The sequence below is a fragment of the Carassius carassius genome, chromosome 10 (genome assembly GCF_963082965.1).
Source record: "Carassius carassius chromosome 10, fCarCar2.1, whole genome shotgun sequence".
In the NCBI taxonomy this organism is placed as follows: domain Eukaryota; kingdom Metazoa; phylum Chordata; class Actinopteri; order Cypriniformes; family Cyprinidae; genus Carassius; species Carassius carassius.
In genome coordinates this window covers 22,354,452-22,380,728 of record NC_081764.1, presented here as the reverse complement: position 1 = coordinate 22,380,728, position 26,277 = coordinate 22,354,452, and the positions used below count along the sequence as shown (strand labels likewise).

The following is a 26,277-nucleotide window of genomic DNA, read 5'->3' as shown; positions in this document are numbered from 1 at the left end:
ATTATTTAAACACGTTTTAATTAATACAAAGGAACATAAAGTGCTAAATTTCTTAATTCACTGACAATTTTTGGAATGTCATGGGCTCTGTATATGGGAATAAAATATGTTGAAAAAGGACAGATAATGAATAAATGTGTGACCTACTCAAGCAAATTATTAAATGTAAGTTTCAAGTCTTTCATAATTTGGGACATTAATATGAAAAAAAAACAAACAAAAATGTGTTAAAACTAGGTCTAGCCTATAATACGCAACAAAAAGCCACCTTTTCAATCATTTTATTTTTTTTATGGCATAATGCACACATCCTTAAATGTAATCTAAACATTACAAGTTAATATCCTACTTTTTGTACAATTTCTAGTTTTTCCATTTCATTTTTTACAAACTTTCCCAAATGTTGGAAATACAGTAGGTTAATTAGCATAGAAATAAATTAAATTTCAGGATGGTACTGCTTATGATACAGTTTTACATGAAATCTTTGCATACATATATACATTTATATATACATACAAACACATACATATAATAATTTTTTTTCTCAAATGTATTAATTTTTTTTTTTTTTTTTTTTACAAATGGCATACAAATAGCATTTTACATAAGCAGAGTAACAATTTTGTAAGAGTTACATAATTTCTGACACAATTATCATATCAACCACATTGCAATATGAGATTAAAATGATAAAAGTCAGAAATTCTCTGAGGCAGATATATATTTGAGGAGAAATAATTTGATTTCTGAGATGTGCATAGTCTCTCTGATGGTGGTGTCTCTGTTACGGACCAGCAGAAGGCCACCTTTTAGTGTGGTTTCACTAACCATCACTGTGAAAAGGACACCCATCTCATCATACCTGCAGAATAAATACAATTTAATAAAATATTTTTTCAAAAGCTTTACTTAGTATTGTTCAGTTAGTGTGGACAGAGTTAGTTACTTTGTGTGTAAATTCTCCAGAGATAATGACATTGTGTCCATGTATCCAGGCCATGTGGAAATTCCAGCTTCAAGAAACTCTTGGAACAAACCATCACAAACCTTAAGAGAGACATTTGTCTTAGGGGGAATCCATCTCAAGTGGTACATTTATAGCAAAAATCACCAGATTACAGATTTTTACTTACATTCAAAAGACTGCTAAAATTTTACATTTCATGGTCAACTTAAATGGAAAAGGTTCAAGTGTCAGTCCTAAATTTTTTAGGGCTAAATTATGTTGTGACTGCATAAACTAACATTTGAGACTTTTTTTTTTTAGCTAATAAATGCAGTTCATTTTATTATAATATTATTAATATTAATATATAATATTATCAAATATTATTATTTGAGATGTAATTATATTTTACAGCAGGAAATAATTTTTACAGCATAATTCTATTACAGAGGACGTATTAGTGTGAATTTCACTTTGTGTGAAAATCAACCCGAAAGGGGGAATTTAAACAAAAATAATAATAAAAAAAAGATTTTGAATATTGTGTATTGTGCATCAGAATATTTTAGATCAGCTTTTCTCTTTCCATTTTGACTAATATTTGTTTGCTAATAATTAGATTCACTGCCACCTTGAATTTGAAAATGTAGTACAGAATTTTATTTTTTATGAATTATTGCATCCTTTCAGGTAAAACAATTCCTAAAAAACACAACAAAAACTTACTGAATACTGACTCTGAACTTTTGTATGGTATTTATAACATTAAATAGAAATTAGAATAACAATACTCTGTTTGTCCTTTGGTACCTGTCTAAGCTCAGAACTGGAGCCTCGTCCCATATCCAAGCCTACTTTCACTGGAGTTAAAGTGGGATGCAGCTTCAAAACCTGAACAAACATAGAAAACACTGGTCAGCAAAATCTACTTTGACCCACCCTAGGTGGTTTGTGTTGTCAACATCACCAAGACGATGCTGATTTGTTCCTTAAAAAACAGTTGTTATTATTATTATTATTATGTTGAAAACAGCGGAGTTGAATTGTTTCAAGTTTCTATGATGAATAGAAAGTTCAGAAGAACCGCATTTATCTGAAATTATCTTTTGTAACATTATAAATGTCTTTATCATCACTTTTGATCAATTTAACACATACTTGTTAAATAAAAGTATTAATTTATAGAATTCCAATTTTTTTTGAATATGAATATTTTTTGAATTCCAAGGTTTTTCAGATGTTAAAAGTTCTTTATGGAACCATTTAGACAAAACTTTTCTTCTATGGCACTGTGAAGCACCTTTATATTTAAGAGTGTATTGTTGTGCACCCATCATTTTACTGAAATCTGCTTCATATGGTTAAATTGTGAAATAGATCAGTTTATCAGCTCTAGACCCACTATTACCTAATATTGTGTCAATTAATGCAGACTGTACGCTATATTTAATTATATTGCATGGAATCGATCTTACCGAAATAGATATTGTACCTCAAAGTGATGATGTTACTGACCATTTCATTGTATCATGCATGCTGCATATCACTGATATTAACTATACGGCTCAGCATTACAGTCTAGGCAGAACTATTGTTCCAGGCACCAAAGACAGATCGGCAAGCAACCTGCCTGATTTATCTCAACTGCTATGTGTACCCAAAAATACACATGAACTAGACGAAATGACTGGCAACATGGACACTATTTTCTCTAATACATTAGAAGCTGTTGCCCCATCAAATTGAAAAAGGTTTGAGAAAAACGCACTGTGCCATGGTATAACAGTAATATCAACTCTCTCAAGAAAGAAACTCATAGTCTTGAGTGCAAATGGAGAAAAACTAACTTGGAAGTGTTTAGAATTGTGTAGAAAAACAGTATGTCCAGCTTTAGACAGGCTCTAAAAACTGCCAGGGCCGGGCATTTCCACAAACTAATTGAAAATAACCAAAACAATCCAAGGTTTTTATTTAGCACAGTGGCTAGATTAACAAATAACCAGACGCCACCCAATTTAAATATTCCATCAATGTTTAAAAGTAACGACTATGAATTTCTTTACTGATAAAATAGATAACATCAGAAATACAATAATAAAATTAAGATTATACAGTGTTTAATACTTCAGTTTCATCTATTGCACCCATCTATTGCAAGTTTATCAGATCAGGTTTCAGGCCCCACCATAGCACAGAAACTGCACTTGTTAAAATTACAAATGACTTGTTTCTTGCGTCAGATCAAGGCTGTATCTCATTGCTAGTTTTACTTGATCTTAGTGCTGCATTTGACACCATAGATCATGACATACTCATAGATCGATTACAAAACTATACAGGTATTCAAGGCAGGCTATAAGTTGGTTTAGATCCTTCCTGTCTGATTGCTAACACTTTGTTTAATTAAATGGGGAGTCATCTCATTTATCACCAGTAAAATATGGAGTGCCACAAGGATCTGTCCAAGGTCCTCTGCTATTTTCAATACACATGTTGATAGCAAAGTCCACTAAAAGGAGGTAGAGCTTTTTCACATTTGGCTCCCAAACTCTGGAATAGCCTTCCTGATAATGTTCGGGGTTCAGACACACTCTCTCTGTTTAAATCTAGATTAAAAACACATCTCTTTCGCCAAGCATACGAATAATGTATCTTTTAAATTGTGAGTGTAGTTGCATCTGATCAAATGTGCATTTTTATTCATTAGCTTGGGTTAAACTAATTTTACTTTGTTGGATCAGCAGCTATGCTAATGATGTCTCTATTTTGTTTCTATGTTTTGCCACCGGATGTAGGATTTACACAAGCTCCAGTCTGGATCCAGAACACCTGAGAAGAGATGATGCTTACCATCCTCTGATGAAGCTTTTGTTTGTTGTCAGGTTTCTTCAGCAATTGAAATGAGTTATATAGGTAAGCCAGCATCCCTCTATCCACATTTGCACTGATAGAGATGACATGAGGAACTACAGACTTTCTTCCATCTCTGCACTGAAAGTTACATGATCATAATTTTCTTCAACAGAGAGTTGTTAAATAATGATTTCTAGAAAAAAAATTGTATCTTGTGTACTACACTTTATGGCTTATATATATATATATATTAGGGCTGGACAAGTGAAAGAATTATTATAGCTCATTGGCTCTGAATACACATACAGACAAATCATGGGACACAGGAAGGGATGCTCCCGATCAAATTATTTAGGTTAAGCATCATTACCACCACCGAGTTTTATTATGCCCTGTTAAGTGTTCTTTTTACTACCCCTAGGCGTAGGGCGTAATAGCTACTATGAAAAAGGAATACTGCTGTAAAAAAGCACCTTATTTGTTTAAAGTGTTTGTAAACCAAATGTTATAGCACTTTTGTTCATATAGCAGTACTTTTAAATAAAAAAAGTGCACAATACACTGCTTTTGAATGCGTTATTATTCTTCTGCATAACAATGCGATTAATCACAATCATGTGATTGAAAAAACAAATTATCGTTGCCCAGCACTAAAATATATATATTTATTACACACACACACACACACACATATATATATATAATTTTTTTGGGGGGAGGGGAAAGTTAGTAAAATTCATTAAACTTAAACACTATTTGCTCTGACCTGTAGTTTTGTACAAGTTCCTTGGTGAGTCTTCAGCAGTAGGGTGTCCCCCAGGCTCCACAGTGTCTCCAGGGTCTCTGAGCCCCAGGGGAACTTATAGAGGACTTTAACACCATGAGATGTCCCTTCTTTCAGTTCCTCATCCCCCACATTGCACATTTCAAAGTCAGAAGGACCTAAAGCAAACTGCAAAAAGGTATTCATGAAAGTCCATCCTTGCACTAAAACCATGTTCCTTAAAAATATTTTATGATTGTACAATGGACGACCTATATGGTTTTTAATAACCATTGATCTTAGGTCAATGTCAATGTCACCTTTATTTATATAGCGCTTTAAACAAAATACATTGCGTCAAAGCAACTGAACAACATTCATTAGGAAAACAGTGTCAATAATGCAAAAATGATAGTTATAGGCAGTTCATCATTGGATTCAGTTATGTCATCTCTGTTCAGTTAAATAGTGTCTGTGCATTTATTTGCAATCAAGTCAACGATATCGCTGTAGATGAAGTGTCCCCAACTAAGCAAGCCAGAGGCGACAGCGGCAAGGAACCGAAACTCCATCGGTGACAGAATGGAGAAAAAAACCTTGGGAGAAACCAGGCTCAGTTGGGGGGCCAGTTCTCCTCTGACCAGACGAAACCAGTAGTTCAATTCCAGGCTGCAGCAAAGTCAGATTGTGCAGAAGAATCATCTGTTTCCTGTGGTCTTGTCCTGGTGCTCCTCTGAGACAAGGTCTTTACAGGGGATCTGTATCTGGGGCTCTAGTTGTCCTGGTCTCCGCTGTCTTTCAGAGATGTAGAGGTCCTTTCTAGGTGCTGATCCAGCATCTGGTCTGGATACGTACTGGATCCGGGTGACTGCAGTGACCCTCTGATCTGGACACAGACTGGATCTGGTGGCCACGGTGACCTCGGAACAAGAGAGAAACAGACAAATATTAGCGTAGATGCCATTCTTCTAATGATGTAGCAAGTACATAGGTTGTTATGGGAAGTGTTTCCGGTTCCGGTTTACCTAATTAATGCAGCCTAAAAATCCTTTAACGGATTTGGATAATAAAAGCATATTAGTATGTTATGTGTATGCCAGGTTAAAGAGATGGGTCTTTAATCTAGATTTAAACTGCAAGAGTGTGTCTGCCTCCCGAACAATGTTAGGTAGGTTATTCCAGAGTTTGGGCGCCAAATAGGAAAAGGATCTGCCGCCTGCAGTTGATTTTGATATTCTAGGTATTATCAAATTGCCTGAGTTTTGAGAACGTAGCGGACGTAGAGGATTATAATGTAAAAGGAGCTCATTCAAATACTGAGGTGCTAAACCATTCAGGGCTTTATAAGTAATAAGCAATATTTTAAGCAATAAAATCTATGCGATGCTTGATAGGGAGCCAGTGCAGTGTTGACAGGACCGGGCTAATATGGTCATACTTCCTGGTTTCTAGTAAGAACTCTTGCTGCTGCATTTTGGACTAGCTGTAGTTTGTTTACTAAGCGTGCAGAACAACCACCCAATAAAGCATTACAATAATCTAACCTTGAGGTCATAAATGCATGGATTAACATTTCTGCATTTGACATTGAGAGCATAGGCCGTAATTTAGATATATTTTTGAGATGGAGAAATGCAGTTTTACAAATGCTAGAAACGTGGCTTTCTAAGGAAAGATTGCGATCAAATAGCACACCTAGGTTCCTAACTGATGACGAAGAATTGACAGAGCAACCATCAAGTCTTAGACAGTGTTCTAGGTTATTACGAGCAGAGTTTTTAGGTCCTATAATTAACACCTCTGTTTTTTCAGAATTTAACAGTAAGAAATTACTCGTCATCCAGTTTTTTATATCGACTATGCAATCCATTAGTTTTTCAAATTGGTGTGTTTCACCGGGCTGCGAAGAAATATAGAGCTGAGTATCATCAGCATAACAGTGAAAGCTAACACCATGTTTCCTGATGATATCTCCCAAGGGTAACATATAAAGCGTGAAGAGTAGCGGCCCTAGTACTGAGCCTTGAGGTACTCCATACTGCACTTTTGATCGATAGGATACATCTTCATTCACTGCTACGAACTGATGGCGGTCATATAAGTACGATATAAACCATGCTAATGCACTTCCACTGATGCCAACAAAGTATTCAAGTCTATGCAGAAGAATGTTGTGGTCAATTGTGTCAAACGCAGCACTAAGATCCAATAAAACTAATAGAGAGATACACCCACGATCAGATGATAAGAGCAGATCATTTGTAACTCTAAGAAGAGCAGTCTCAGTACTATGATACGGTCTAAATCCTGACTGGAAATCCTCACATATACCATTTTTCTCTAAGAAGGAATATAATTGTGTGGATACCACCTTTTCTAGTATCTTGGACAGAAAAGGGAGATTCGAGATTGGTCTATAATTAACTAGTTCGTTGGGGTCAAGTTGTGGTTTTTTGATGAGAGGCTTAATAACAGCCAGTTTGAAGGTTTTGGGGACATGTCCTAATGACAATGAGGAATTAATAATAGTCAGAAGAGGATCTATGACTTCTGGAAGCACCTCTTTCAGGAGCTTAGATGGTATAGGGTCTAACATACATGTTGTTGGTTTAGATGATTTAACAAGTTTATACAATTCTTCCTCTCCTATGGTAGAGAATGAGTGGAACTGTTCCTCAGGGGGTCTATAGTACACTGTCTGATGTGATACTGTAGCTGACGGCTGAATGGTTGCAATTTTATCTCTAATAGTATCGATTTTAGAAGTAAAGTAGTTCATAAAGTCATTACTGCTGTGGTGTTGGGAAATGTCAACACTTGTTGAGGCTTTATTTTTCGTTAATTTAGCCACTGTATTGAATAAATACCTGGGGTTTATGTTTGTTTTCTTCTAAAAGAGAAGAAAAGTAATCGGATCTAGCAGTTTTTAATGCTTTTCTGTAGGATATGTTACTTTCCCGCCAAGCAATACGAAATACCTCTAGTTTTGTTTTCCTCCAGCTGCGCTCCATTTTTCGGGCTGCTCTCTTTAGGGTGCGAGTATGCTCATTATACCATGGTGTCAAACTGTTTTCCTTAACCTTCCTTAAGCGTAAAGGAGCAACTTTATTTAAAGTGCTAGAAAAGAGAGAGTCCATAGTTTCTGTTACATCATCAAGTTGTTCTGAGGTTTTGGATATGCTAAGGAATTTGGATACATCAGGAAGATAACTTAAAAAGCAGTCTTTTGTGTTAGAAGTGATGGTTCTTCCATACTTGTAACAAGAAGTAGAATTTACAATTTTGGCTATATGAATTTTGCAAAGAACTAAATAATGATCTGAGATATCATCACTTGGCTGAATAATTTCAACACCATCAACATCAATTCCATGTGACAGTATTAAATCTAGAGTATGATTTCGACAATGAGTAGGTCCTGAAACGTGTTGTCTAACACCAATAGAGTTCAGAATGTCTATAAATGCTGATCCCAATGCATCGTTTTCATTATCAACATGGATATTAAAATCACCAACTATTAAAACTTTATCTGCAGCCAGAACTAACTCGGATGTAAAATCACCAAACTCTTTAATAAAGTCTGTATGGTGCCCTGGTGGCCTGTATACAGTAGCCAGTACAAACATAACAGGGGATTTATCATTAACATTTGTTTCTTTGGATAATGTTATATGAAGTACCATTACTTCAAACGAGTTATACTTGTAGCCTGCCCTCTGAGAAATCCTGAAACTGTTGTTATAAATTGAAGCAACACCTCCACCTTTGCCTTTTAGACGTGGCTCATGTTTATAACAGTAATCTTGGGGGGTGGACTCATTTAAAATAATGTAATAATCAGGTTTTAGCCAGGTTTCTGTCAAACAGAGTACATCTATATTATGATCAGTGATCATATTATTTACAAAAAGTGTTTTCGTAGAAAGGGATCTGATATTCAATAAGCCAAGCTTTATCATTTGTTTATCCATATTGCTTCTGTTTTTTATTTGTTGAACCTCAATTAAATTGTTAATCTTAACTTGGTTTGGACGTTTTTTGTATTTTCTAGTTCGGGGAACAGACACAGTCTCTATAGTGTGATATCTAGGTGAAAGAGTCTCTATGTGCTGAGAATTAACTGACCTCTGTGACGGTATCCAATTTACTTAGGTATCCAATTTATACATCAGCTGTTATATAATCCTATTACACATATATTCTGCGTCTCACACCCTCACTGCGGTTGATGTCGAGGGGCAGAAGGGCTATGAGAAATTCCTCAAGTGGACGAAGCCATGACTGCACACCTGTGTTCGCCTGCTGCCACTGGATGGAAGTCTTAAGCGACCCTCCCATCCATGCCATGCCAGATGACTTCGGCTCTCACGGGACGAGCTTACGCCTCAGCTGTCCAGGCTGATTTAGCACTGCACTCCATGGCGGTGCTTCAAATGTACCAGGCCAAGCTCCTCTGCACCATGGACAAAGTGGGGCACAAGCTGGCCACATTTAAGGAGTTGCGCAGTGCTACGGACCTGGCCCTGCACGCTACTAAGGCCACCGCCCAGGCTATTGCTTCTTCTTGGCACTAAACGAAGACAGATGCATTTTCTCCCTCGCCTCCCCTTGCCTACCCTGCTTGCTCTCTCTCGTTTCATCTATTGTCTAATACTGTAAGAGACTCTCTCTGCACTGCTCTCCAAACTGGAAAATCATGGATTTTATCAACTGGTCTCTCAACGCAATTGACACCATCTTCTCGTCAAGAAGCTTGGGTTCGGGAGAACCTGACTGCCCTGCCAGGACGTTCGCAGCTGGCTACACAATGGACGCATGGGAGACATGGCGGGTCGTGTGTCTGGCGGCTCTTTCCGTGGAGGACACTGAAGATATCTACCTATTCGGAACCATGATAACAGGTCTTCTGCTGATTGGATTAGGCTTTGCCCTGGGTTATCGGAAAATTCTGAAAATGGAAACAGCTGTCCAAAGCCTCACATGGCTGCCCGTTATGATTGAAGCAGTGGGCAGAGCGGTCAGCACTGAGACTGAGACTATTAACTGCAATATGTATACCATCACGAAGCAGCTCACGGCTTTGGAAAGGGAAATGGATAATTTTGAAAACCAGAATGGACAAATACGTGTAATTGAAATGCAGCTACTCGCCCCAAGACCAAACAATCGCAATCTTATCTTCTTTGGCTCCCCTCTACCAGCAATGGCCTCGGCCAAGGCCAATGTTGGGAACAACAACCCCCCGTGGAGCACAGCAGCGAGATGCTCTTGCGTTCCTCCCCCCTCTTCCACAGACACCTGCTGATTGTTAACTCTGTCTAGGACCTGACCAAGGCTGTCTCCATGGCAACTTGCTGTGTTCGCTATCACAATCTGCAGACGGAGGACAGACAGCTCTCCAGGCCTACAAATACACAAACTCTTACATACATACACACACACACATGCGTACATATACACAGATATGCATTCACAACCCCCCACCCCCCATCCCTCGCCTTGGCCGCTTTGTACAACCAGTCTGACAAGCGGGTCTGTGACCAGCGCTGTAATGGCTGACAAGCCCGCAGTCATGGCTGGGGTTAGCTTTGTCTCCTACACATTCTCAGGCCCCCTTGCGCCTGAACTGTAGGAGGTCAACAAGATGACAGATGTAATTACATCCCGACTGGTCTGGGATATTTTATGTATTTGTTACAAGCCCTTCTTAGTGCTCTTGGTGAATACATGTTCATCCTTTCTGATAGCACGGCGTGATTGTACTGTCCCCGTAGCATCTCAGCCTACGGCTTATGATGCAGTACAAGTGTCGCATTGAAAGGGAACGTACTCTGTTACTAACGTAACCTCGGTTCCCTTAAATATGGAATGAGTACTGCGCACTTTTCCATGCTATAGGCAAGGACACCTCATGTCGTCACTTCACTCTAATTAAATCAGTCTGCCTGGGTGAGATGGCCGCTTATATAGTCTGATGCCACGCACGTTTTGGCGGGTTTGGGTGGGCTAGCTCACCATAGGCTTGCGCCGCTATTGGTTAGTTTATATCGAACTTCACAAACCAATGGTCATGCAGTTTCACTGCACGATTGAAAAAGGCTTCAGAAATCAGAGAAAAATTACTTTTCCCCATAGCATCTCAGCCTAACTTTTTTTAACCTTTAACTGCGTAAAAACGTTTCATTACACTAAATACACAAAATAATGTTATTTTTAGCAGCATCATATGACCCCTTTAAAAAGGTTGTTTAAAATTAACAAGATATTTGGTAACACTTTCTATGAATCCCATATTTATAATACATTATAAGGGTATTCTTAAGGCATTATAATGAATGCACAATGCATTATAAAAATAAAAATAAAAAAATTGTATAATGTTATAACAACTCATGAATAATCATAATTATAATACATCATAATAGTTACGTATTTGTGGTTATAATTTTAAGAGTATGATTATTTATAACACAATGAATATCATAATAAATCTGGAACTAATGTCAATTAATTGATTTGAGTTTAATACTCCAACTAAAAAAAATGCAATGTTTTATATGGTTACATTTCATTTTGATGGTTCCCTTAATCAATCGACTATAAGTAACTTTGCAACTACATGCCAACTAACACTCAGAGTATTAGTATGCTCAAGAATGGTAGAATCTAGTATGGTAGAATAAGTTTACACTTGCAAAGACAAGTTTATCTGTTGGTTGACCATCAAAATAAAGTATAATTACATTAAATTACATAATTACAGTAGCAGACATACTAATACTAATACTAAATACTAAAATACTTAATACTAAATCTAGATTAAAAACGCATCTCTTTCGCCAAGCATTCGAATAATGTATCTCTTAAATTGTGAGTGTAGTTGCATCTGCATTTTTATTCTTTAGCTTGGGTTAAACTAATTTTACTTTGTTGGATCAGCAGCTATGCTAATGATGTCTCTATTTTGTTTCTATGTTTTGCCACGGGATTTACATCCCGTGGTAACTAGGATTTACACAAGCTCCAGTCTGGATCCAGAACACCTGAGAAGAGATGATGCTGACCCTCAGAGGACCCCAGATGATGCTAACCTTGAATCAACAAACAGAACTAACAAATATTGCTACATGTGTAACTGCATCCTATAAATTACTATTAATTAATAATATTGATAGTTCATCATCTAACTGACTACGTCTTGTATTATTATTATTATTATTTTTATTTTTCTAAAATCCTGTCAAACGTGCACAAACTACTAGCTACTACTAAATATTGTAGAAACATAATTTTCTGTAAAGTTGCTTTGTAACGATTTGTATTGTAAAAAGCGCTATACAAATAAACTTGAATTGAATTGAATTGAATACTCGACTGACTGATAGTTAACATGTAGTTGCAGACTTACTTATCAACAACTGTCTAAAGGGTACCATCAAAATAATCAAACTGATATTACAATAAAAACAGTTCGAAGCAGATGGGTCATATTACACATTCATTTGATTTGTAATCTGATTTTATGGCTGTTTGAGGAAAAAAAAAGTTGTTATTACTACTACTTATAAATGGTCTTTGACTGCTTTAAGGAGCATCAGAAAAATGGCAAGATATGAGACTTATAATACATTATAACTATGAGAAATATAATCCATTCTAAAAGTGGATGCATTGTGTTATAAATCATTATACTCTCAAAAACTACAACCACAAATAAGTAAATATTATAATATATTAAAACTGTTCTTATAAATATGCTCATGAGATGATACAACATATAATAGATTTTTTTATAATGCATTATGCATTCATTATAATGTTTTAAGAATACCCTTATAATGTATTATAAATTGTAGCGTACCAGACAAATTAAAGGGTACATAACATACACAGTTTCACCTAATCTCATGTTAATCTTGAGTACCTATGAATAGTAGTACTGCATCCTTCATATATCCAAAGTCTTTAGTTTTATCATATTTATAAAAGAAAAATACAGCTTTCCGATTCTTTCCGGAAAAAGCCGAGCTCCTGGAGGCGTGCCGTGAGTGGAGCTATAATACAGATGTTTCGTGTTGTTTCCATTAACATATATTCACTTATGTGCTGATTTCCATCAAAATACAGAAATCTGATGCAGTTGTACTTACATGAATGGGGTCTTTTATCACAGGGACGGCTCAATGTTTTAATAGCAAACGTTGTGCAAATCCAGCGTCGACTTCGATGTCGACCTTGTTTATAAAACATTCGTCACTCAAATGACCAGAACACAAAAACGCACTTGATACACTCTGTTGCTGCCCCGGAAAAACAAACTGCCTCCACTGTTCATGTAACGCTGGGTTCTTGGGGAAGCTGAACACGGTAAACTTTTCCTCAAATCCTATGCAGCGCTGCCAACAATTTTGAAGCACGTTGATGTCCACGGTCTCGCTCTCCTCTGGTCAATGTGTGTGCACGGGCACGATTTTCCAGAAGAAATGCTCATATAAGTACTTCCATTCTCGTCTACGTCTACGTCATTAGATCCAAGATCGAAAAAAAAAAAAACATCCGAAACTTGTACCAACCTGGAAGTAAGATTTTCGGCACAGAAATTCTCAGTCATTCTTCTAAATTATTTTTTAAAACTTTGACCATTTTTAGGGATTTTAAATAATATAATACATAAAAAGAAAACAGAATAAAAAAAAAGAATAGAGCAAGGTAGTGTTAGAGCTCTTTACACACACATACATACAATTGCATAATAAATGAAGAAAATAGAATACAAAAAGATTAGAAAGGTAGTTAGATTTTTTTTTTAAGAATAGAATTAGAATAGTGAGTGTTAAAGTTAGAGGGTCAAATAAAGATGGAAGAGATGTGTTTTAAACCGATTCTTGAAGATGGCTAAGGACTCAGCTGCCCAGATTGAGTTGGGGAGGTCATTCCACCAGGAGGGAACATTTAATTTAAAATTCTATAAAAGTGACTTTCGGCAATCGGTTCTATGGGCTGCCATAGACTTGCGGCGGAAGAATAATAATAATAATAATAATAATAATAAATATAGCTGCAAGCAGCAATTACGGGGCCAAGCACTCCACCAGAAAATTGAGGAGCAAAGCATGACATGGAGAATCACACCAAATGCAACAATGAGCAATTACAGCAATTTTAAGATGATTGAAACTGAAAAGGCTGAAAAATCATAAATACAGCCACTAGTAATATGATTAAATGGCCTATCACGTTTGACCAACAGGTGGCAATGTAACCAAATCATTTTGGAGTGTTCTGTGTGAGGTGACAATAACACACAAAAAGTTTGGTGTCAATATGCTAAAGCATTGCAAAGATACAACTTGAAGTGTCATTTTGGCATCATGGCTCAAATTCGTCGCTGTGGTTTGCGAATATAGTTTTGTCTATCGACACGAAATCCATAACATTTTGTCAGCAGAGTCTAAAGATCATCTGATTAAATTTTGGTGAAAATCGGACTAACGGTTGATGAGGAGTTCGCAAAAGTAGGTTTTCAACATAAATCAAAATGGCGGACAGGAAGTTCAGCTTACTCTGGCATATTAAGTACCTATGTTATCGGCATTAGCCAGGGAATATTGTAAAACCAGTTTCATTGCAATAGGCTAATGCAATCAAAAGTTATTAGCATTTTTAAAAGTGTAATTATTCATGGTTATTGAATGGTTAATTACTCTTGACCAATAGGTGACGCTGTTACCACATTTATGTGGCATGGTCAGTGTGAGGTGGCGATGCCACATACAAAGTTTGGTGCAAATATGTCAAAGCGTTGCAGAGATACAGCATCAAATGCATTTTGGCACACGTACATCAAATTCGTTGATGCGCTAAATGAGAACCGTTTCGTATATCGACACGAAATCCATAACTTTTTGCCAGCATGGTCTGAAGATGATCCATTTCAAATTTAGTGAAAATCGGACTAATGGTCTAAGAGGAGTTTGAAAAAGTAGATTTTTAACCTTAATCAAAATGGCGGACAGGGCATTCAGATTTCCTACTAAAAAATTGGTATGTCTATTGTCGGCAGAACCCAAGGAATATTTTGAGATCAGTTTCATTAAAATAGTCTAATGCAATCAAAAGTTATTAGCATTTTTGGAAATTTCATAATTGAAGGTTAATGAATGGTTAATTACTCTTGGCCAATAGGTGGCGCTGTTACCAAATTGATGTGGCATGGTCAGTGTGAGGTGACAATGACACATACAAAGTTTGGTGCAAATATGTCAAAGCTTTGTTGAGATACAGCCTCAAATGCATTTTGGCATCCTTCCAGCAAATTTGTTGATGCGCTAAATGAGAACCGTTTTGTATATCAACACGAAATCCATAACTTTTGGCCAGTGGCGTCTGAAGATGATCCACGTCAAATTTGGTGAAAAACAGTCTAGGAGGAGTTCGAAAAAGTAGATTTTCAACATTACTCAAAATGGTGGACAGGAAGTACGGCCAATTTTGGAATAATTAGATTCTATGTTCTGGGCAGGTCACAAAGAATATAGGGATACCATTTTCATTTCAATAGTCTAATTTATTCAAAAGTTATTACTCTTGACCATAAGGTGGCGCTGCCACCCAACTTTTTGAGTACCTTCAGGGCATGGAGCTGAATATTTTTGTAATTATTTTCGTAATGATACGGTAATGCGTTCAAAAAATACAGCATTTTAAAACATAATTCAAAATGGCCGACGCCTAAAATGGCTGACACCGGAAAATTGGACATCATTCGACTCGACATGACCCACCGAATCTAAAGAGACCAGTTTTGTGATTTTTGGCCAAACCATTCTGAAGTTATAAGCAAAAATATGCATTTTTCATATCTCCTGACCACTAGGTGGCACTGCGTCGAAACACTGCAGGTAGGCTCAGGTCATGCTTGTTATAACACACACCAAGTTTGGTCTCAATACACCAAACCGTTGCTGAGATATAGCCTCACATGCATATTTGAGTGCTTTTCGTCAAATTTGTTCACGTGTTATTCGAGAATTGTTAGACGAATCAACTTGAATTCCATAACTTTTAGCCAGCATTGTCGGAAGATGGTCTGAGCCAATTTTCGTCAAATTCGGACTAACCGTCTAGGACAAGTTCGAAAAAGTAGGTTTTTCAAACAATCGAAAATAGCGAAAAAACTAAACCTCGATTTTTGAATTTTGGGGTTCATTCGACTTGGCATGAGCCAAGGATTCAGAGGGAAAAAGAATTTCCATTTTCTGGCTTACGGTTCAAAAGGTATTAGCATAAAAATATTGAAAATTTGGACAAGTGGTGGCGCTAGAGAGTTGGAGTTAGGGACTTCAAATTTGCTGTAGTTAATGATGGGACTGTCCTCTATCAGTGTGCCAAATTATACAACTTTCCCACAATCGGTTCTATGGGCTGCCATAGACTTGCGGCGGAAGAGAAAAATTACGCTAACGGATACAATAGGTGCCTTGCACCTTGGGTGCTTGGCCCCTAATAAGAACGGGAACAAACACAATAGGGTCCTACGCACCTTCGGTGCTTGGCCCCTAAATATAGCTGCAAGCAGCAATAACGGGGCCAAGCACTACAAAAGCAAGCTTCAGACGAACGGCAGGAATGAATAATTAAAACCGTTTTAAGATTATTTTAGGCAAAATGGCTTGAAAACAATAAACACAACAACTAGTAATAGGATTTATTGGCTTATCACGTGTAACCAATAGGTGGTGCTGTTACCAAATTAGTTTGGAATGGTCAGTGTGAGGTGACAATGACACATACAAAGTTTGGTGCAAAAATGTCAAAGCTTTGCTGAGATACAGCCTCAAATGCATGTTGGCATCCTTCCAGCAAATTCGTTGATGCGCTAAATGAGAACCATTTCGTATATCGACATGAAATCAATATCTTTTAGGTGGCTCAGTCTGAAGATGATATGATTCAATTTTTGTTAAAATCGGACGAAGGGTTGATGAGGAGTTCGAAAAAGTAGGTTTTAACCGAAATTCAAGATGGCGGACAGGAAGTTTGGCCAAATAAGGAAAACTTGGTATCTATGTTCTCGGCTTGAGCCAAGGAATCTATTAAAAGCAGCGACATTTCAATAGCCAGATTTATTCAAAAGTTATTGGCCTTTTTTGAAATTTTGTTATAACTTTTGAAAATATTTCAAATGTTTCGAAATATTTTGAGTACCTTCAGGGGATGGTGTTGTTGGCACATTCTGAGTTTCGTAATATTACACCAATGCATTTGTTTAGTATAGCATTCTATTTCAGAAAACTGTATTGAAGTCAATGCGAATTTCATATTTTGTTCTATTATAGCGCCACCAAGAGGCTCAGTCCCACCATTTTTTTTATTTATCATCAGAGTGAGCCCATACATATGCGTGTCAATTTTGGTCGAAATATCTCAATTCACTTCAGAGTTATAGACATTTATATGAATAAACACGTAAAAAATGACTGACTCTTGACTTTGATTGAATTTTACTACCCCTTACTATCAATATTTTCGCATTTGGGCATTGGCATATGGCTATCGACCTATGTTTTCGAACTTCTGACGGTGGTTTCGTCTCGATCAGACAAGCGGTTTCGAAGATATAGCCAAATGGTTTTTAAGCGCTAAATCACAACGCTACACAAACTGTAAGGCAAAACCTAGCATGTTTGGTATCGTAGGACTCGGTAAGGATTCAGAAGTCGAATTTGATTAGTCTCGTGAAAATAAGTCGACCACAGCCAGAGTTATAAGCATTTTAAAAAAGATGATCACCACTAGGTGGCGCTGTTTCGAAACTTCTCACGCTCCTTCAGGACATTGTGCTGATGACCCATACCATGTTTCGTAACAATCCGTTGATGCGTTCTTAAAATACAGCATTTTAGCACAAAATTCAAAATGGCCGACAGTCAAAATGGAAGAAATGGTAAAATTGGATATCAGTCGACTTGGCATCTTGCCCTGAATCTAACATGACCAATTTTATGATTTTTGGACAAACTGTTTAGAAGTTATAAGCAAAAATAGCAATTTTTCATATCTCCGGACCAGTAGGTGGCGCTGCGCTGAAACGCATCAAGTAGCCTCAGGTCATGCTTGTTATGACATGTACCAGGTTTGGTCTGAATACGATAAATCGTTGCAGAGATACAGCCTTACAACCGTTTTTGTAAGCGTTACCTAAAATTAGTTTGAGCGTTTATCGAAAACGGTTTGACGAATCAATTTGGTTTGCATAACTTTTGGTCAGCACTGACTGAAGATGATCTGGTTAAATTTTCGTGTGAATCGGACAAACCGTCTAGGACGAGTTCGAAAAAGTATGTTTTTCAAAAAAAAAAATTCCTATTTTTCAAAATTGCGGCCATCTTTCTATGACGGAAAGGGACTACATAGGGTGCAATCGAATTGGCATGAGCTCAGAAATCAGAGGAAAAAAGAATTTTGTTGATTGGCCTTACGGTTAAAAAGTTATTAACAAAATTAAAGTGAAACTTTGGACAGTTGGTGGCGCTAGAGGGAATGTCTTAGACACACCAAAATTGGTGTAATTAATGTTAGCACTGTCCTCTATCAGAATGTCAAACCAAAACAACTTTCCCGCAATCGGTTCTATGGGCTGCCATAGACTCCTGTCGGAAAAAGGAAGAATAATAATAAATATAGCTGCAAGCAGCAATTACGGGGCCAAGCACTCCAGCAGAAAGTTAAGTAGCTAAGCGTCGCTTGAAGCATCACACGAAGTGCAACAATGAGCAATTAAAGCAATTTTAGGATTATTGTAATTGAAATGGCTAAAAAACAAATACAATCTCTACTAGCATGATTACTTGGCTTATCAAGTTTGACCAATAGGTGGCGCTGTTAGCAAATCAATTTGGTGCACTCTGTGTGACTTGTCAATGACACACAAAGTCAAAGTCACCTTTATTTATATAGCGCTTTAAACAAAATACATTGTGTCAAAGCAACTGAACAACATTCATTAAGAAAACAGTGTCAATAATGCAAAAATGATTGTTAAAGGCAGTTCATCATTGGATTCAGTTATGTCATCTCTGTTCAGTTAAATAGTGTCTGTGCATTTATTTGCAATCAAGTCAACGATATCGCTGTAGATGAAGTGTCCCCAACTAAGCAAGCCAGAGGCGACAGCGGCAAGGAACCGAAACTCCATCGGTGACAGAATGGAGAAAAAAACCTTGGGAGAAACCAGGCTCAGTTGGGGGGCCAGTTCTCCTCTGACCAGACGAAACCAGTAGTTCAATTCCAGGCTGCAGCAAAGTCAGATTGTGCAGAAGAATCATCTGTTTCCTGTGGTCTTGTCCTGGTGCTCCTCTGAGACAAGGTCTTTACAGGGGATCTGTATCTGGGGCTCTAGTTGTCCTGGTCTCCGCTGTCTTTCAGGGATGTAGAGGTCCTTTCTAGGTGCTGATCCAGCATCTGGTCTGGATACGTACTGGATCCGGGTGACTGCAGTGACCCTCTGATCTGGACACAGACTGGATCTGGTGGCCACGGTGACCTCGGAACAAGAGAGAAAGAGACAAATATTAGCGTAGATGCCATTCTTCTAATGATATAGCAAGTACATAGGGTGTTATGGGAAGTGTTTCCGGTTCCGGTTTACCTAATTAATGCAGCCTAAAAATCCTTTAACGGATTTGGATAATAAAAGCATATTAATATGTTATGTGTATGCCAGGTTAAAGAGATGGGTCTTTAATCTAGATTTAAACTGCAAGAGTGTGTCTGCCTCCCGAACAATGTTAGGTAGGTTATTCCAGAGTTTAGGCGCCAAATAGGAAAAGGATCTGCCGCCTGCAGTTGACTTTGATATTCTAGGTATTATCAAATTGCCTGAGTTTTGAGAACGTAGCGGACGTAGAGGATTATAATGTAAAAGGAGCTCATTCAAATACTGAGGTGCTAAACCATTCAGGGCTTTATAAGTAATAAGCAATATTTTAAAATCTATACGATGCTTGATAGGGAGCCAGTGCAGTGTTGACAGGACCGGGCTAATATGGTCATACTCCCTGCTTCTAGTAAGAACTCTTGCTGCTGCATTTTGGACTAGCTGTAGTTCGTTTACTAAGCATGCAGAACAACCACCCAATAAAGCATTACAATAATCTAACCTTGAGGTCATAAATGCATGGATTAACATTTCTGCATTTGACATTGAGAGCATAGGCCGTAATTTAGATATATTTTTGAGATGGAAAAATGCAGTTTTACAAATGCTAGAAACGTGGCTTTCTAAGGAAAGATTGCGATCAAATAGCACACCTAGGTTCCTAACTGATGACGAAGAATGAGGTACTCCATACTGCACTTGTGATCGATAGGATACATCTTCATTCACTGCTACGAACTGATGGCGGTCATATAAGTACGATTTAAACCATGCTAATGCACTTCCACTGATGCCAACAAAGTATTCAAGTCTATGCAAAAGAATGTTGTGGTCAATTGTGTCAAACGCAGCACTAAGATCCAATAAAACTAATAGAGAGATACACCCACGATCAGATGATAAGAGCAGATCATTTGTAACTCTAAGGAGAGCAGTCTCAGTACTATGATACGGTCTAAATCCTGACTGGAAATCCTCACATATACCATTTTTCTCTAAGAAGGAATATAATTGTGAGGATACCACCTTTTCTAGTATCTTGGACAGAAAAGGGAGATTCGAGATTGGTCTATAATTAACTAGTTCTTTGGGGTCAAGTTGTGGTTTTTTGATGAGAGGCTTAATAACAGCCAGTTTGAAGGTTTTGGGGACATATCCTAATGACAATGAGGAATTAATAATAGTCAGAAGAGGATCTATGACTTCTGGAAGCACCTCTTTTAGGAGCTTAGATGGTATAGGGTCTAACATACATGTTGTTGGTTTAGATGATTTAACAAGTTTATACAATTCTTCCTCTCCTATAGTAGAGAATGAGTGGAACTGTTCCTCAGGGGGTCTATAGTGCACTGTCTGATGTGATACTGTAGCTGACGGCTAAATGGTTGCAATTTTATCTGTAATAATATCGATTTTAGAAGTAAAGTAGTTCATAAAGTCATTACTGCTGTGGTGTTGGGAAATGTCAACACTTGTTGAGGCTTTATTTTTCATTAATTTAGCCACTGTATTGAATAAATACCTGGGGTTATGTTTGTTTTCTTCTAAAAGAGAAGAAAAGTAATCGGATCTAGCAGTTTTTAATGCTTTTCTGTAGGATTTGTTACTTTCCCGCCAAGCAATACGAAATACCTCTAGTTTTGTTTTCCTCCAGCTGCGCTCCATTTTTCGGGCTGCTCTCTTTAGGGTGCGAGTATGCTCATTATACCATGGTGTCAAACTGTTTTCCTTAACCTTCCTTAAGCGTAAAGGAGCAACTTTATTTAAAGTGCTAGAAAAGAGAGAGTCCATAGTTTCTGTTACATCATCAAGTTGTTCTGAGGTTTTGGATATGCTAAGGAATTTGGTTACATCAGGAAGATAACTTAAAAAGCAGTCTTTTGTGTTAGAAGTGATGGTTCTTCCATACTTGTAACAAGAAGTAGAATTTACAATTTTGGCTATATGAAGTTTGCACAGAACTAAATAATGATCTGAGATATCATCACTTGGCTGAATAATTTCAACACCATCAACATCAATTCCATGTGACAGTATTAAATCTAGAGTATGATTTCGACAATGAGTAGGTCCTGAAACGTGTTGTCTAACACCAATAGAGTTCAGAATGTCTATAAATGCTGATCCCAATGCATCTTTTTCATTATCAACATGGATATTAAAATCACCAACTATTAAGACTTTATCTGCAGCCAGAACTAACTCGGATGTAAAATCACCAAACTCTTTAATAAAGTTTGTATGGTGCCCTGGTGGCCTGTATACAGTAGCCAGTACAAACATAACAGGGGATTTATCATTTACATTTGTTTCTCTGGATAATGTTATATGAAGCACCATTACTTCAAACGAGTTATACTTGAAGCCTGCCCTCTGAGAAATCCTGAAAACGTTGTTATAAATTGAAGCAACACCTCCACCTTTGCCTTTTAGACGTGGCTCATGTTTATAACAGTAATCTTGGGGGGTGGACTCATTTAAAATAATGTAATCATCAGGTTTTAGCCAGGTTTCTGTCAAACAGAGTACATCTATATTATGATCAGTGATCATATTATTTACAAAAAGTGTTTTCGTAGAAAGGGATCTGATATTCAATAAGCCAAGCTTTATCATTTGTTCATCCATATTGCTTCTGTTTTTTATTTGTTGAACCTCAATTAAATTGTTAATCTTAACTTGGTTTGGACGTTTTTTGTTTTTTCTAGTTTGGGGAACAGACAGTCTCTATAGTGTGATATCTAGGTGTAAAAGTCTATATGTGCTGAGAATTAACTGACCTCTGTGACGGGAGGCAGCTAGCAGACGGTCGGTTTAGCCAGTCTGTCTGCTTCCTGACCTGGGCCCCAGTTAGTCAAGTATAAACACTAAGACTATTTGCCATATTTCTAGAGAGAAGAGTGGCGCCACCCCAGGAGGGATGAAGACCATCTCTTTTCAACAGGTCAGGTCTGCCCCAAAAGCTCGTCCAATTGTCTATGAAACCTATGTTATTCTGTGGGCACCACTTAGACATCCAGCCATTGAGTGATGACAATCTGCTATGCATCTCATCACCACGGTAAGCAGGGAGGGGACCAGAGCATATTACAGTGTCTGACTTCGTGCTTGCAAGTTCACACACCTCTTTAATGTTATTTTTAGTGATCTCCGACTGGCGAAGTCGAACATCATTAGCGCCGGCATGAATAACAATCTTACTGTATTTACGTTTAGCATTAGCCAGCACTTTTAAATTTGCCAAGATGTCAGGTGCTCTGGCTCCCGGTAAACATTTGACTATGGTGGCTGGTGTCTCTATATTCACGTTCCGTACAATAGAATCACCAATAACTAGAGCACTTTCATCAGGTTTCTCAGTGGGTGCATCACTGAGTGGGGAGAACCTGTTTAATGTTTTGATCGGAACAGAGGAGCGGTGTTTTGACCCACGACTACGTTGCCTCACCATCACCCAGTTGCCCTGCTGCAAGGGCTCTGTTTCCGGGACCGAACAATGTACAGGAATCCCTGAGCTAGACGAATCCAAAGCCGTATCTAGAGCCCTAACATTCTTACTGTCATCAATTAAAGTTTGGATGCGTGTCTCTAATTCTGAAATCTTCTCTGTCAGCCTAACTATTTCCCTGCATTTATCACATGTGAATCCCTCATCAGGGACAGAGATAGAAAAGCTGTACATGTGGCAAGAGGTGCAAGTAACAATGACGGGAGAAGCCATTACTCACCGTGCTTGATGCAAATTCTTACTGCGGTTGTTTGATGAACTTGTGAAAAACTGGAGCGAGAGGAGAAAAGAAAACAGCGATAGGTTCGAATGAAAACGCTAATGACAAGCTAACGTGTGCTAACGCTTTGCAGGTGTACTGCACTCACGGATATAAAATAAAAGTGAACGATCAAAGTTAATCTGATAAGATTGATCGATAATATCAGAAATATGGTGGGAATTAAGTTATATTTTACCACTTTAAAAAAACAGAGAGTGATAGTAAGACACACAAAGTTTGGTGTCAATATGCCAAAGCATTGCAGAGATACAGCCTCAAGTGTCATTTTGGCATTGTGCCTCAAATTCGTTGCTGTTGTATGCAAAAACGGTTTTGTCTTTCGACACAAAATCCATAACATTTTGTCAGCACAGTCTGAAGATCATTTGATTCAAATTTGGTGAAAATCGGACCTATGGTTGATGAGGAGATTGAAAAAGTAGGTTTTCAACATAAATCAAAATGGCGGACAGGAAGTTTGGCTTACTCTGGCATATTTGTTATCTATGTTGTCGGCATAAGCCAGGGAATATTTTGAGACCAGTTTCATTGCATTTGGCTAATGCAATAAAAAGTTATTAGTATTTTAATAAGTCTAATAATTAACCATTAATGAATGGTTTATTGCTCTTGACCAATAGGTGGCGCTGTTACCAAATTGATGTGGCATGGTCAGTGTGAGGTGCCAATGACATATACAAAGTTTGGCTCAAATATGTCAAAGCATTGCAGAGATACAGTCTCAAATGCATTTTGGCACTCTTCGAGCAAATTCGTTGATGCGCTAAATGAGAACCGTTTCGTATATCGACACGAAATCCATAACTTTTGCCCAGCTTGGTCTGAAGATGATCCGAGTCAAATTTGGTGAAAATCGGACGAACGGTCTAGGAGGAGTTCGAAAAAGTAGGTTTTCAACATTAATCAAAATGGCGGACAGGAAGTATGGCCAATTTTCGCATAATTGGTATCAATGCTCTCGGCATGACCCAGAGAATATAGCGAGACCATTTTAATTTTAATAGTCTAATTTATTCAAAAGTTATTAGCATTTTTGTGATATTTCATTATAACTCTTGACCACAAGGTGGCGCTGCCACTAAACTTTTTAAGTACCTTCAGGGCACGGAGACGAATATTTTTGTAATTATTTTCGTAACGATACGATGCTGCGTTAAAAAAATACAGCATTTTAAATCCTAATTCAAAATGGCCGACACGAGAAAATTGGATATCATACGACTCGACATGACTCACTGAATCTAAAGAGACCAGTTTTGTGATTTTTGGCCAAACCATTCAGAAGTTATAAGCCAAAATATGCATTTTTCATATCTCCTGACCACTAGGTGGCACTGCATCGAAACACTGCAGGTAGGCTCAGGACATGCTTGTTATAACACACACCAAGTTTGGTCTCAATATGCCAAACCGTTGCCAAGATATAGCCTCACATGCATTTTTGCGTGCTTTTCGTCAAATTTGTTTACGTGTCATTCGACAACGGTTGGACGAATCAACTTGAATTCCATAAAGTTTTGCCAGCATAGTCTGAAGATGATATGAGCCAATGTTCGTGAAGATCGAACTAACCGTCTAGGACGAGTTCGTAAAAGTAGGTTTTTCAAAAAATTGCAAATAGCGAAAAAACTAAACCTTGCGATTTTTTAATTTTGGGGTTCATTCGACTTGGCATGAGCCAAGGATTCAGAGGAAAAAAGAATTTCCATTTTCTGGCTTACGGTTCAAAAGTTATTAGCATACAAACATTGAAAGTTTGGACAAGTGGTGGCGCTAGAGAGTAGGAGTTAGAGACTTCAAATTTGCTATAGTTAATGTTGGGACTGTCCTCTATCAGTGTGCCAAATTATACAACTTTCCCGCAATCGGTTCTATGGGCTGCCATAGACTTGCAGCGGAAGAAGAATAAATATAGCTGCAAGCAGCAATTACGGGGCCAAGCACTCCAACGGTAAATGTAGGAGCTAAGCATGGCATGAAAGACCACACCAAAAGCAACAGTGAGCAGTTACAGCAGTTTTAGGATGATTGTAATTGAAATGTCTGAAAAAGCATAAATACATCCACTAGTTAAAAAGATCAAATGGCCTATCAATTTTGGCCAACAGGTGGCGCTGTTATCAAATCAATTTGGTGTACTCTGTGTGACTTGTCAATGACACACACAAAGTTTGGTGTCAATATGCCAAAGCATTGCAGAGATACAGCCTCAAGCGTCATTTTGGCATTGTGCCTCAAATTCGTCGCTGTGGTATGCAAAAACGGTTTTGTCTATCGACACAAAATCCATAAGATTTGGTCAGCACAGTCGGAAGATCATTTGATTCAAATTTGGTGAAAATCGGACCTATGGTTGATGAGGAGTTCGAAAAAGAAGCTTTTCAACATAAATCAAAATGGCGGACCGGAAATTCAGCTTAATCAGACATATTTGGTATCTATGTTGTCGGCATAAGCCAGGGAATAGAGTTGAGACCAGTTTCATTACAATAGGCTAATGCATTAAAAAGTTATTAGCATTTTTAAAAGTGTAATTATTCATGGTTAATGAATGGTTTACTACTCTTGACCAATAGGTGGCGCTGTTACCAAATTTATGTGGCATGGTCAGTGTGAGGTGTGGATGACACATACAAAGTTTGGTGCAAATATGTCAAAGCATTGCAGAGATACAGCCTCAAATGCATTTTGGCACCCTTCCAGCAAATTCGTTGATGCGCTAATTGAGAATCGTTTCATATATCAACACGAAATCCATAACTTTTTGCCAGCTTGGTCTGAAGATGATCCACGTCAAATTTGGTGAAAATCGGACTAGCAGTCTAGGAGGAGTTCGAAAAAGTAGGTTTTTAACATTTATCAAAATGGCGGACAGGAAGTATGGCCAATTTTCACATAATTGGTATCAATGCTCTCGACATGACCCAAAGAATACGGGGAGACCATTTTCATTTCAATAGTCTAATCTATTCAAAAGTTATTAGCATTTTTTAGATCGAAAGATCGAACCGTCTAGGACGAGTTCGAAAAAGTAGGTTTTTCAAAAAATTGAAAATAGCAAAAAAACTAAACCTTGCGATTTTTGAATTTTGGGGTTCATTCGACTTGGCATGAGCCAAGGATTCAGAGGAAAAAAGAATTTCCATTTTCTTACTTACGGTTCAAAAGTTATTAGCATACAAACATTGAAAGTTTGGACAAGTGGTGGCGCTAGAGAGTAGGAGTTAGAGGCTTCAAATTTGCTATAGCTAATGTTGGG

General features: G+C 37.7%; 1 protein-coding gene across 2 annotated transcripts in view; it reads right to left on the bottom strand.

The window, feature by feature from the left end:
• Positions 1 to 415: 415 nt before the first annotated feature.
• polg2 (polymerase (DNA directed), gamma 2, accessory subunit) overlaps positions 416 to 26,277 on the bottom strand; it is a 42,435-nt gene continuing 16,573 nt past the window's right edge. Inside the window, exons 4-8 of one of the 2 annotated variants that reach the window (XM_059560546.1) lie at positions 4,569 to 4,754; positions 3,800 to 3,940; positions 1,760 to 1,840; positions 950 to 1,050; positions 416 to 865 (exon numbers count right to left, since the gene is read on the bottom strand). In XM_059560546.1, coding sequence (XP_059416529.1) covers positions 700 to 865; positions 950 to 1,050; positions 1,760 to 1,840; positions 3,800 to 3,940; positions 4,569 to 4,754 — 675 coding nt within the window. In that variant the 3' untranslated portion in view covers positions 416 to 699. The remainder of the gene's footprint in view (positions 866 to 949; positions 1,051 to 1,759; positions 1,841 to 3,799; positions 3,941 to 4,568; positions 4,755 to 26,277) is intronic. The other variant, XM_059560547.1, reaches the window with a different exon arrangement.